This window comes from Eublepharis macularius, chromosome 16 (genome assembly GCF_028583425.1).
Source record: "Eublepharis macularius isolate TG4126 chromosome 16, MPM_Emac_v1.0, whole genome shotgun sequence".
In the NCBI taxonomy this organism is placed as follows: Eukaryota; Metazoa; Chordata; class Lepidosauria; order Squamata; family Eublepharidae; genus Eublepharis; species Eublepharis macularius.
In genome coordinates, this window is record NC_072805.1 from 45,615,323 (window position 1) to 45,628,124 (window position 12,802).

The 12,802-nt window shown below is 41.2% G+C and overlaps 2 protein-coding genes across 2 annotated transcripts in view; one reads left to right on the forward strand and one right to left on the reverse strand.

Annotated features, from left to right (window-relative positions):
- Positions 1 to 2,132: 2,132 nt before the first annotated feature.
- GINS2 (GINS complex subunit 2) lies at positions 2,133 to 7,104 on the forward strand. The gene is made up of 5 exons (XM_055000599.1): positions 2,133 to 2,334; positions 3,160 to 3,274; positions 4,252 to 4,351; positions 4,858 to 4,984; positions 5,873 to 7,104. The coding sequence occupies exons 1-5, from the start codon at positions 2,245 to 2,247 to the stop codon at positions 5,996 to 5,998; spliced, it is 558 nt and encodes a 185-aa protein (XP_054856574.1). The 5' UTR covers positions 2,133 to 2,244; the 3' UTR covers positions 5,999 to 7,104.
- Positions 7,105 to 7,938: 834 nt separating this feature from the next.
- GSE1 (Gse1 coiled-coil protein) overlaps positions 7,939 to 12,802 on the reverse strand; it is a 350,542-nt gene continuing 345,678 nt past the window's right edge. Inside the window, exons 16-17 of the mRNA XM_055000396.1 lie at positions 12,583 to 12,686; positions 7,939 to 12,397 (exon numbers count right to left, since the gene is read on the reverse strand). Coding sequence (XP_054856371.1) covers positions 12,263 to 12,397; positions 12,583 to 12,686 — 239 coding nt within the window. The 3' untranslated portion in view covers positions 7,939 to 12,262. The remainder of the gene's footprint in view (positions 12,398 to 12,582; positions 12,687 to 12,802) is intronic.

Consider the following 12,802-nt stretch of genomic DNA (forward strand, 5'->3'; position numbering starts at 1 on the left):
AAGAAGCAACCACTTAATGCGTCATAAGTTTTGTACACATAACATGTTCAGGAGACATGTATTGGGCAAAAGGGTCATGCTTGGTCTGAACGTGGTAGCCCCACGTTGTCATAGCATAGAGCCTATGTGGGTACAGAATATGCGTTGGGCGTGCTGGTAGCCCCACAGAGGCACAGTCTAGCACAAAAATTATTTATCTATTTATTTCATTCGATGTATACCCTGCCCTACCTGAGAACGGGCTCAGGGTGGCTTACAACATAAAATATACATTAAAACATCATAAAACATTACATTAAAGCATCATATACCTTAAAACATCATAAAAATATAAAGCCAATTTAACAAACCAAGTCCAGGCGCCTCTAACAGTACATGGCTACTTTAAAACTACCATAAAGACCATGGGCACATTCCCATGTGCGTCTGGGAATGCTGTGAATGTTTGGTAGCCCCACATAAGAGCGTATGTGGGTAAAAATGAGGCACTGGGAATGTTGTGAGTGGATTGAGACTGAGTACATGTCATTTGTATGCGCAGAGGCACTGTACGGACATGAGGTGCCCCTGGACTCAAATCCTGACATCAGGAAGGAGTCCTTTCCTCGCTTTATGCATTTTGTGTCTACACACATGTGTGCAGTATGCACCACATGCACAAAGCTATCGTGTATTCCAAAATAACCGCAGACCTTGTCAGCCTAGGTGTGACTATCAAACAGAAGGGAATATTATTTAAAATAAAAATAAAATCTTTAAGTCTTGTGGCACTTTCAAGACTAACAGATGTCTTGTGGTAGAAGATTCTCTCGGGGTTTAGAGCCCAGCGTGAGGGGGATCCTCAGTTGTCAGAGATTTATAGATATATAATTGTAAACAACGAGGCCCAAAGGGCACCATGTGGCATTTCATGGGCTTTTCGACCTCCTGTTTTGTGAGGGAAGGAGCTCCTGTCCATGAACGCTTCTGCCACAATAAATCTGTTCATCTTCTAAGTGGCCACAAGAGACTCATTTTTGTTTGTGCCACAACACACTGTCTGGAATGTATGCTTTTATTTTACTGTTTCTTCTGGGATACAACTTTTTAAAGGCTCAAATGTGCTAGGTGCTGTACATATAGTGCTTGCAAGCTCCAGGTCGGAAAATTCCTGGAGATTTTGGGGGGGAGGGAGTGAAGCCTGGGGAGGGACCTCAGTGGGATATGCCATAGAGTATCTTATGACAGAGTCCACTCTCCAAAGCAGCCATTTTCTCCAGGGGAAATGATGTGTGTAGACTGGAGACCAGCTGTCATTTCAGGAGATCTCCAGCCACCAACTGGATATTGGCAACAGCATGTGGGCGCGTTTTTCAGCCAAGCAGCATAAGGCCAAATCTCACCCCCCTGTTTTGCATTAATCATCACGTCTACACCAATCAGACAGCACCAGCGTCTGTCAAAAAGCCAATCAGAGACAAGATGCAAATAATCTCTCGTCCAATCAACAGACACCTATCTCAAAGAGTAGGAACTTTCCCGTGCCAGGCTTGTGGGCGTCTCACATAGTTTGTCTCCCAACCAATGGTAGCCTCAGGAGCTTCAAGAGGGGGCGGGAGCAAGATCGAACGTTGGCTAGGGTCGAGGGGGAAAACCGGGAAGCGACTGAAACTTGAGTGGGCGGAGCTTGTTTTCCCCCCTCAACCAATCGGAGTTGTAGTTACCTCAAGAGGGCGAGTGAGAGTGAAAGAACGTTAGAGGGTGGGGGAGCCGGGAAGGAAAGGAAGTTTGTGGGAGGAGCTTGTTTTCCCTCTTAACTAATAGGAGTTGCAGTTACCTCATGAGGAGGTGTCAGCGAGACTGAAAGTTGGGGAAGGAGAGCCTGGAGGCAACTGAAACATGTAGGCGGAACTTTTCTCCTCACCAATAGGAGGTACATTTACCTCATGGGGGGCGTGAGCGAGACAAAGCATTGGCGGGGCGAAAAAGCCGGGAAACGGGTAAAATCTGTGGGCGGAGCTTATTCCCCCCTCAACCAATAGGATTTATAGTTACCTCACGAAATGGGGCCGTGAGCGAAAGTCGTGAAGCTTGTGGGCGGGTCTTGCCTCGCCTCGCCTCTCAGCCAATGGCTGCTGCCGTCGCCTCAGGGTTGGGCTTGAGCGGCATTTCTGAGGTGAAATCCGCGGCCTTTCTTTTTCTCTTCAGCTATTTTAAAAGTTAGCGGCCGAGGCGTAGAGAATCCGGGCCTCACGGCGGCGGGCGATGGATCCTGCGGAGGTCGAGTTCTTGGCAGAGCAGGAGCTGGTCACCATCATCCCCAACTTCAGCCTGGACCGCATTTACCTCATCGGGGTGGGTTGAAGGGCGGCGGGCGCGGGCTCTGGGCGGCGACTTTCGGGGCAGAGGGAAAAGGGAGAAACAGGACGACAAGGCAGTGAAATGGCGGGAGAACTGGGAGGGGTGGGGGAGACGATGCGCGGTACAGGGACTGTTGCCATCTCTAGGTCGGGGGATTCCGGGATATTTTGCGGTGGTACCAAGAGCGGGCGGGATTTGGAGAGGGACCTCAGTGGGGTATAACACTATCGAGTCCATCCTTCAAAGCAGCCCTTTTCTCTGTGGGGGGTGGGATTAATCACTGCAAGATGGAGGTCAGCTGTCATTCTGGGAGATCTCCAGCCCACAACTGGATGCTGATAAACCTCCAGAATACGCCCAGTAGTAGTAAAACACGCAGTGATGCATCATGGCTGGTTAAAAGCCTGCTGACTCTCTTCTTCCTGGCCTTGCCACTCTCTTCTAAGGAAATTCCAATACTTATTTATGTCATTTATACTCCGTCTTTCTCACTGAGAGTCAAGGCGGATTACACGGTGTGAGATTAGTACAGTCAATTTCAAGGGCATAAACAGTGCCGTAGGGTAAATAAACACAAGTTTACAAAGACATAGCATTAGTAAGAATACAATACAGAGTTGAAGAAACACAGAATCCTGCATTCACCAATACCTGAGATACCAACAGAGGAAATGTAAAGTTTCTTCTCCACAAGTCACTGTGTTTCCTCCAGAAAAAGTAAGAAGGTTAATCTCCCTCCTTTTAAAAAAGTAAGGTTTGGGGGGAAATGGCTGTGGCTTTTCCATGTACTTGTCTTCACATTGTGAATGCGTTTTTTAGGGTGACTTGGGTCCCTTTAATCCTGGGCTGCCTGTGGAAGTTCCTCTGTGGCTGGCTATCAACTTAAAGCAGAGACAGAAGTGTCGACTGATCGCTCCAGAATGGATGGATGTGGGTAAGAATAACTCTCGTCATTTACCCAGGTATTTCTTGTTGGTGGATCTCAGGTTGGAGGCACTGGGCCATTAATGCTTTGGCAATTGCAGCGTTCATTGGAGCGAAAGTAACAAAAAGCTATTTTAGCCATCAGATTTAATGCCTATGTTCAGGACTAAATTAGTCAACTGTTAATATGAAACAATGAAATTAAAGTTGAAAAATTATGACGTATTCTAAGGTAAGACTTTTACAACTATTCTCTGAACAGTTCTCTTAGACTTTTATCCTGGAATGCTGAAGGCAGACTATTATTAGAAAATTAGAATACAAATTGAATTAAAACAGAAATGGACACAGCAACTATCAGTTTTTAAAAGCATGTGCCAGGTAGGCCAGCTGTTCAAACATATGCATGCCTACACATCTCAATCTAAAAAAAAACCTGGTTATAGCTTAATCAAATATGTGGAATGAGAAATACTAATTTTTGTATTATTTTAACTACTTATTTCTGTACGATCAGAAGTTGTGATTCTGTTCTAATCTGCTTTCAGATATGAAACATACTAGCTTATTAACAGTAACTCATGAGATTTGCCTGTTTCTATAACTAGCAATCTTGAAACACTTTCATGCCCCCCCAGCCAACAATGAGTTATTGCTCCATATTGACATACAGAACTATTCAGCTTTCTAGGTTATATTGTTTTTGTGGCAAGCTTTGTGAATTTAGTAGAGAACACCTCCTTAGTAGAGGAGCAAGGTGCTGCTTCCCACTAGGTGTTCTTGCATCACATTCTTTAACACAATGCTAAAATCAAGCAGAACATATTAATGGTGCGGGAACTGTTGCTTCCTTCAGAGTACCGAGTTCTCTTGAAGCCTTCTAGCAGATATTCCATCCCACAGGGTTTGTAGGTACAATTTTTTATTGGAGGAGCTGAGTTTTTTAAGAAATGTAGCACTTAAAAAAACTTTCTGATTGCTTTTTAGAAAAGCTGGAACAAATCCGGGATCAGGAACGCAAAGAAGACACTTTCACCCCAATGCCGAGCCCTTACTATATGGAATTAACCAAGCTACTGCTAAACTAGTTAGTATGTTTCTTATTGTAACAGATTAAGATTATAATTATTCTTACTACTAGAGTGTCTTGTGATAACATTAAAGAATAACAAATCGATTAGGGCTTTTTGGATTGGATTGCTTTTTGGAGGCAAACCCCACTTTATCACTTTCTGAAGGTTTTTGGTAGATAAATGTTAACAATGCCAGCAAAGGAAAATTTAGGGGCCACTTCAGATTTGAATTGATAGATGAACATAACAAAATATAGAGATTTCCACTAGTTAGCATGGTGCTTGTCTTCCATTGTAGTGATATTAGGATGTGCCTTAATTTAAAATTAGGTCCATGCAGAATTAAATAGCGTAAATATTGTGAGAGAATTCAACATTACATGGATCCATGCACATCTGTGCTACAATTTGAGATGTGAAAAAATAGTCCCTTGCTTTTTTAGAACTGACCAGTGTTGTTAAGTCATGGATTTTCTGTGTTGAATTTACACCTTTGTGATGTATTTCCTTTCTCCTTTAGTGCAGTAGACAATATTCCAAAGGCAGATGAAATTCGAACATTGGTTAAGGATACCTGGGATACTCGAATAGCAAAGCTCCGATTGTCTGCAGATAGCTTTGTCAGGCAGCAGGAAGCCCATGCCAGGGTAAGAGAAATCTGTGATAATGTGATGGCTTTATGGAGGTAGAGTACTTTAGGGAATAATGTATGTTTGTGTAGGTGAGTAGACTCTACTTACAAAAAAAATGGACTGCAGTAGTTTCTTTTATGATCTGATTGCAGCTTTGCTGACAGTGCTGTGTACTACAGGTATGGCATTTCACATGAATTGAATGTACACTATATGTTACTTGCACATGAATTGAATGTATACCTTATGTCACTTCTGAAGATTTATCTATTGATTTTGCCACCTTTATATGGACTAGGGAGTTCTGGAGAAGTCACATATCTCCAGATACACGAGGCACACTTAAAGCATTCATGTGGAAGACTATATGTCCATGGTACAATTTTTTGTGCTTAGTGAAATAAATGTATATCTTCTCTTGAAATGAGACATTGTATGTATTCATAATCTGTAATACATAAAATGGTTCTAAGGCTGCTAGCTGGATGCACCTGTTGAAATGATTTTAAGTCTGCAGTAATCTAAACACTATAGGCTCTTTTTGTGTTAGTCTGGACTGTGGTTGCTGTCTAGTTATTGAATATTAAGGAATGTGAAACGTCCATTCTGTGAACAGAAATTCTGGATGGAATATATCAAGTGAATGTAGTAATTTTATAGTATATGGGGAGCATGTGTTAAGGATTAGAAATACAGATTAAAATTAATGACATTAGCCACCTACCCTTTTGTCATACATGAATCTAAATTACTTCTGATCTCTTTGCTTTAAAGCACTTGCTATTCAGCTGTCTGATCTGGACACTTTTTTAAAACTACCACATTCCATTATTCTCAATGCAATTACCGTTCTAAAACTTTGTGAATATTGTCCTGTGACATCTCTTCCTTGTCTTTCATAAGCTGGATAATCTGACTCTGATGGAGATCAACACCACTGGGGCTTTCCTCACGCAAGCCTTGGACCATATGTACAAACTACGTACGAATCTCCAGCCTGGGGAGAGTGCCCAGTCTCAAGACTTCTGACAGCTGAAACCCTCCGTGAAGTGGAGGCCAGGCGCAGGGGTGCTTTCCTGAGTCTAAAGAAACCACCTCTCTCATTGGTGCTGTAAGAATTGTATTTTGGAGAAGATTTCAACGTAATGCCGTCCTCAATGCTGTCCGCTTCTGAAGAAGTATGAGGCTGTAGCAGATCCAGCCTACCAGTAATGCAGAGGGTGTTTTCGTAACATCTGTGGTACATTATCCCATTGCTGCAACAAAACGCTCTACAAAACAGACGGTCTCACCCAAAGTATATTTGGCTCCCATGTGACTGTCATTCCAAGATGGGTTGGCTGCAGTTCTTCGCTGCAGTTTATTTTACTATCAGTCTAAAATGAGATGAAGAAAACAAATCAGTCCCCTCTTCCAAGGACCTTGTGCCTCAGTGGGTCCTTATATTTCGAGGCATCTGGGAGAGATGACAGAATGAGACTGTTTTAAACACCTGGCTGCACAGCACCCCCCAAGGCCTGCCTGAGGAATGATGCGCAACTGCTAACCCAGCTCTCCGGCAGGGCATAGTGCTCCCACTGTGATGCCACTTGCTCGAGTCTGTTTGTCATCTGTCTTTGGAGATAAAGGACTTTCTGTGGTTTCCTTGACAGCGGTTGGTGAAGTGCAAAGCTGGATGTGGGATGAGCGAACATAAGCATGTATTCTGTAGGAAATGGAACCACAAGGACAAGGCACGTCACTTTGTCTGGCCTGTATTCTGCTTTCAGCCCTTCTGTGGAAACTGCCTCTACTGTTGATGTGCCAAAACCAACTACTTGACACAGACAGGATCTCTCCATAATAATCACATAGGTATACCCTGGCTGACAATACTCGGGCTATGAATCGTATAGTAAATGCCGCTATCCGTGTGGCATACACATTCCATAGAAGGCAGTAAGACTGAATGAGGAAATGAAATAGACAGCGGGACACCTTTTAAATGGCACTACGGAGAGATTCATTTGGGCTATGACATCCTGACCTCTGCTGGCTATCTAGGGAATATTTCTGATTAAAAAGGACTCTCAAAACAAAATCAGCTAGTTCTTCAAAGTATTGTGGGCTGTGGCTCATAAAAGCATATATTTTAATAAATTTTGTTAGCCTCTGAGGTGCCTCTGGATTCCTTTTTTAAAGTACCATGTAAAATACCTTTAATTTTGTTTATCAAGAACTGAATTAATTGCTTGAGTACTTGCAGAGCTTCAATGTAATTTCAGTTTATTACTTTTGAACCTTTTTTAAAAATTCAGAGTCGTGCAGTATGTGTGTTTGCTATTGGTCTGGCATTACATGTAATTTATATGCTACATTGTGAATTGACTGAAAGCAAGAGTGGGTTTATGGTGTAAAAATACACCCTGTATAGTGTCTTAAGAGCATAGTTTCTTAGACCCAAGTTTAAACAGTTCTAAAAAGTGGTATGTAGTAACATATCTTACCCATATAAGAGGACTCAGTGTTTCTATAATCCTTAGGGCATGGTTGCAGTTCATTGTATATAAACACTTGGCTTTCGATAGGCTGCCTTGTCCCTCCTGCCATTCTACTACTTTTGAAGAGGAAACTAATTCCTAAAAGCTAACGTGAAGCAGTGTAGCTTAGTTTTATCCTTTTATTTGTTGAGGATAAATATCCCTCCATCCCCCTGCATAAGCATTTAAGACAGCGAACAGTCACACTGTATTTTAATTTTAAATGTTGTTTTCTGCAAGTTTCTAGGCTTGCCATTATAATAGTAGGTATGCTGTAATTGTAAAGATAGCTGTAAAGGCCTGGTACAGTAAATGGTCATTGTGCTGCCAAGGTTTGATGTATGTCTTATAAGGGACTCTTTAGCAGAGTTTTGAATTTATGCTGAGTCTGGGGAACCTTATCCACCACTGGGCCTGGGAAAATAATCTTTTGTCATGATTTAGGAACATTTTATTTTTGGATGTTGTCAGAAATTACAGCAATATATTCATAAATACCTAATTACTACATTCAACAAATAATATATTACATTACATTTAAGTCAAACAAGTACACTTAGAACAGGTTTGTCTCACAGCATCTAAACTGCCCCAGCAGGCCTGGCTTTAGCTTCCTGCTGTCCCCTCATGCTCTGGCTTTAGAAATTCTGCACATTACATACAAACAACCAAGCGGCATGGCCCTGGAGGCAAAGGAGACCAAACATGGTAGTTTGAGAGTTTAAGCGGTGGGGCAAGACTTGGTGGAATGGAAGGGAAGGTATTCATTATCAGAGAACAGAACATTCAAGGACAGTGGGAGGGACAATAATGCGATTTCCTATCAGTACCACCTAAACTCAGATTGGATGCATTCGCATCACATTAAGGAGCACTGAGTATTTCAAACATGCTCTGAATAATCTGGTGTCTTATATATCATTGCCTGAAAGCTGGACTTAGTCAAATTTGGATGGAGTCAAGTGCACATTCATTATTTTACTCTTGTTGGAGTTCATGTGTCTCTTTGAGCACCTCAATACTGAGTTTGCAAAACTGAAGCAAGGTGTTGAGAATATCTTCCCAGAATGTCTATCCCACACAAATCATTTGTAAGAAATGCTATGCATAGTGCAATTATGTTGGGATAATGAGTGTAATGGCCTCCTTGTTCATACACCCAAAGTCCCCTACCCCACCCCACCATTGGCAACATTAGGAAGCAAAAGCTGTGATCCATGCTGACTTGGAAAAAACCCTGCCACCCCAACTCCTTGATGAAGTGTGAGTGTGTGAAAATAGCCAAATTGCCCTGTTTTCACCTTAAATTGTAAAACTGGATATCAAACTATTTGGTCAGAAGTAAATTGAGAGACACTGATATTCTCTTAACACATTTCTAAAGAACATTTAGAGCACTGATTTTTTCAAAGCCATTGGAACTTCCCATTGTGCTGGTACTGCAGTGCATTTGATATGCTAGCTACTGTTTGAGCTGCTGCCATGGTTAGCATCTTGTATATAAATTGAAAAAGAGCTTCCTACAAAACTGAAACCAGATTAGCCACTGCAAAGCAAGTTTTGCTGTGGTCCCTCATTTAAGTTTGGATGCTTCTCAGTTGTCCCTGATATACTTTCCATCTGAGCTAAGTGGTGGGCTGTAACAGTTTTAAAAGTATATGTTTCTTTTCTGCCTTTTGGTAAAACATTTTTGTTGGAATAGCTTGGACTCGATAAACAAGCAGAGCTTTGTTTAGGCTAATGGGTGACAATAGCTATAATCAGAGAAGGGGGGAAATGAGTGGCTTTCCCTTAAAATTTCATGCTCTGTTAGAGCCGATTGTCTTAGTGGAGCAGGGAAAGATGGTCAGAATACTGTTACAAGAGATTGCAGGTTTGGATGTTCAAAGGGTCACTTGAACAAGTGAAAACACCCCAGGTTTCTTCTTGCTGCATCCAGGAACAGGACTTTTTAATACAGGTCCCCACATTTGGTTATCTGGACTTTTCTTGGTGTAATAGGTATACTGTCTTCAGAAGATACCAAGGGCTTCAGTACTTCTTTACCAGTTGCTCCCAAGAGGGAATAGTTTGGGAGGTATACTTTTCTCAATAGGGGGAGAAGCTGCACCGGCTGAAATGACCACTTCTGTGCAACTATGAAAGCCACAAAGGCATTATCTTCATTTGCATCTGGCCATTGCAGATTGTATCAATTTGACCCTCAGTTATCAGCATTTGGGGCAGAAAATTAACAGTAACAGACTCAAAGCATTGCACATTAGCTACTATAATCATTTAAAAAGGAAAACGAACTTTGACTATAATATGGTGAATCCCAAGCTTCTCATGTTCTCCCATTCTCAAAACACGGCTATTGCCAAGGTGTATCTATTCCTGAAAAAATTGGTTGGGGACGGCATAAGCAGTTAAGGCAGAGGGAAAATAATTTCAAACTGGAACTATGAGGATTAATTTTCATTTTACAATTATATTCCTCTTGGAAGCGGGCCAAGCACATGCATATAAAATTTGGTGCTGGTTATTTTAAAATGAGCCTAACATTTTATATGTGTTCTCCCTTCACGCTTCATAGAAGACTTTGTAGCCATAACACCTAAGAACTGAAGTGAGAAGCAGACTTAACAAATAAAACAAGATCTTTGAATTCTTACATTGTATGTTTGCAGATCAAATTGTCAGTTGTCACATGGGGTGGCTCTAGCTGATTCATCTTACCTCTAGTGAAAAGGCCCTGTGTTCTGCTGCTGCCAATTTGATACTTAATAGTTGTCATTCATGGATGGGAAGGTAACAAAGCTATTCACTAGGGAAATCAGTGCCACTGAATTCCATTCAAAAATACTTAAAGGGGGGTGGTGGTGGAGAGTACTAACCCAACCCAGCTCTTGACACCTAGTCAGATAACTGAATATTGGCAATAACTACAAGGCCCAGATATTGCAAGAAGCATCTTTTCAAAGGGCACATAGAGTCTCCAATTCAGCTACTTGTGTCAAGAACATAAAACTGGGTAAGTACAGTGTTTAGGCTCCCCTTTGCATCTGAACATACTTCAGCACCTGTGATCCCACGCTGCGAAGGGTATGCATATGATTACTATGACCATGTTGACAGAAGCAATTGTTTGGGTCTTTCTAATGCATTCTGCACCCCAAATGCTAATGAAGTAGGAAAAACCTACGCAACATTCTCTCACCCATCCGGTCACATCATAACCCAGGCACTGTACTGCAAGCCTGCACCACATTGAAGTGGCTGAGCTCCTGGGATGTGCATTTGTGAAGGGCCATTGACAGCTATAAGCACAAATTATAAAGGATTTTTGTCCCCTGTTTTGACTGGGCTAATCTAATTCTGTGGAAGTCTCAGAAAACTGAAACACCTTGTTCTGTGATTGCAAGTTGCAGTGGTAAAATGAAAAAAATACCAAGTACCTTTAACTAACAGTGTCATCTGGAGCAGGGTTATTACACCTTTCTAAGCCCATTTACTTCAACAGACTTTGAAGGGTGTAACTCTTTTAGTTTGGCACACTGTAAAGTTCACAGACTGATCATTTTGTTCCCTACAACGTTGGGCTTTTCAGACTACACTGTTTCAACAACAGCTGATCATTTGACATTAAGTATTCTGTGGGCTAGGGGGAGGGTTAGGAGTGGGACAGAAGAGAAATTAATTCCTGGCCTTCAAGCAAGAGAGTTCTGGTGCTACACATAGCAACGTATCTAAAAGTGATAGCACGTGCCCCAGTGGAAAGCTTTTTCTTTAAAATTCTTTTTAAAAACACTTCAATATTTGTTTCATATCCTGACCAGCAGCAGTACAAACACTAAAAGCAAGCTATTTTTGCCAAAAAAACAAAAAGCAGAAACATATTGAAAATGGCAAGCTTTTTATAACAATAATTAAAGTAATAAAAACATACAAAACTTTTTTTTAAATATATACACAGTACAAGGCTGAAGCACCTTTTTAACTTTTAATTAATTGCAAAATCTTTGTATGAAAATTCTACCCACTGGGGTACATAATTTGTGTGTATTGTATGTATATCACTGTTCTGTACACATCCTCCCCTCCCCAGTAATAAAAATGTACCTTCAGTTTATTTATTCACTTTATTTTTCAAGTGAGGTGCATTTTCAGCAGAAAGCTGATTGATGCATGGGAAGTCAAGTTTGGAAGTAGCATTTTTCTTCTGCTAGGCCTGTTACTCTGCAGATATTTATTTCTGTATCCAAAATATCCAGTTCATTCTCTTAAAAAAACAAACTGATGTGTACCTGGTTTCCTCTTGGTTTAAGAAACAGCATGTTTCAGCACAAATAAATGGACAGATTCCCCAAACAGCAATTGTACTAGTATGGCAACAAAAAGAACATATATATGGAAATGATCCCAGTCCCTTCAATGGGAAGTGGATGTTAGTGTCATTGGTGGAAACTCTGCATTAAAAACAATATCTTTTTTTAAAAAAAAAAAGTAGGATGAGGGAAAGCAGAGGGAAAATAAAACTTTTAAATTTAACCAAAACTAAAGTTCTTCTAAGTGGATTACTTGTAGAGTTACAAAATTCAGTTGCATTGAAGTCAAGAGAAGGGTGTAGATTTTTTTCCTGGATCCCATAGTCCTTTGCTTCATGCATGGCACATTCTCTCTCTCTCTCTCTCTCTGTAAGCTTCAAACCTCCCAGTGAAAAATATTAAATATTCCAGGTAATAAAATAGATTATTATTTCTATACTATAGGTTCGGCCTAGTGCAAGGGAGTGTCACCTGGGATACCCCTTGAAATAACTTCTAGACCACTGCATTGCAGGCAGCGCAAGGCACTTTCTCAAGTGATCTAGTTCGGCCTGAAGTCGTTCCCTTTCGGAGACAATCTTCTGCTTCTGGTTCCTTAGTTCCTGCACAGGAGAAAAAGACATTTTAAAAAAAGAATTCAACATAACAATAAAGGTGCTTCAATAACCAAGTCCCATAATGGAATGAAAACTATGGGACAAGAACTGAGATAAGTTAGGCCAAAAGACTCTTTGCTTTGCTGTGGGAACTTTTGGAATATCTGTAGATGATGCTACTCAACACTCACCGTCATAGTGTGTGACAGCTGTTCTGCTGTCAGACTGAGACTGTAGTGCTGGGCCTCCAAGCGTCTGCACTGCGTTTGAAGCACTTGCCGTTCCAGGTTTTGCTCTGCGAACAAACAAGGCTGTTAGCTGTCCAAGTCTCTCTGATCAGGGAAATTTTTTGGGAGGAAAAAACCCTGCTTTACTATTACTTTTTAAACCAAACTTCATATTAAAGGATGG

What these genes read in the sequence shown, in the direction of transcription:
- GINS2 (XM_055000599.1), top strand. Translation starts at nt 2,245, where the DNA reads ATGGATCCTGCGGAGGTCGAGTTCTTGGCAGAGCAGGAGCTGGTCACC. An exon ending in ACCGCATTTACCTCATCGGG is followed by an intron (nt 2,335 to 3,159) that starts GTGGGTTGAAGG and finishes TGCGTTTTTTAG; the next exon opens with GGTGACTTGGGTCCCTTTAA. An exon ending in TCCAGAATGGATGGATGTGG is followed by an intron (nt 3,275 to 4,251) that starts GTAAGAATAACT and finishes ATTGCTTTTTAG; the next exon opens with AAAAGCTGGAACAAATCCGG.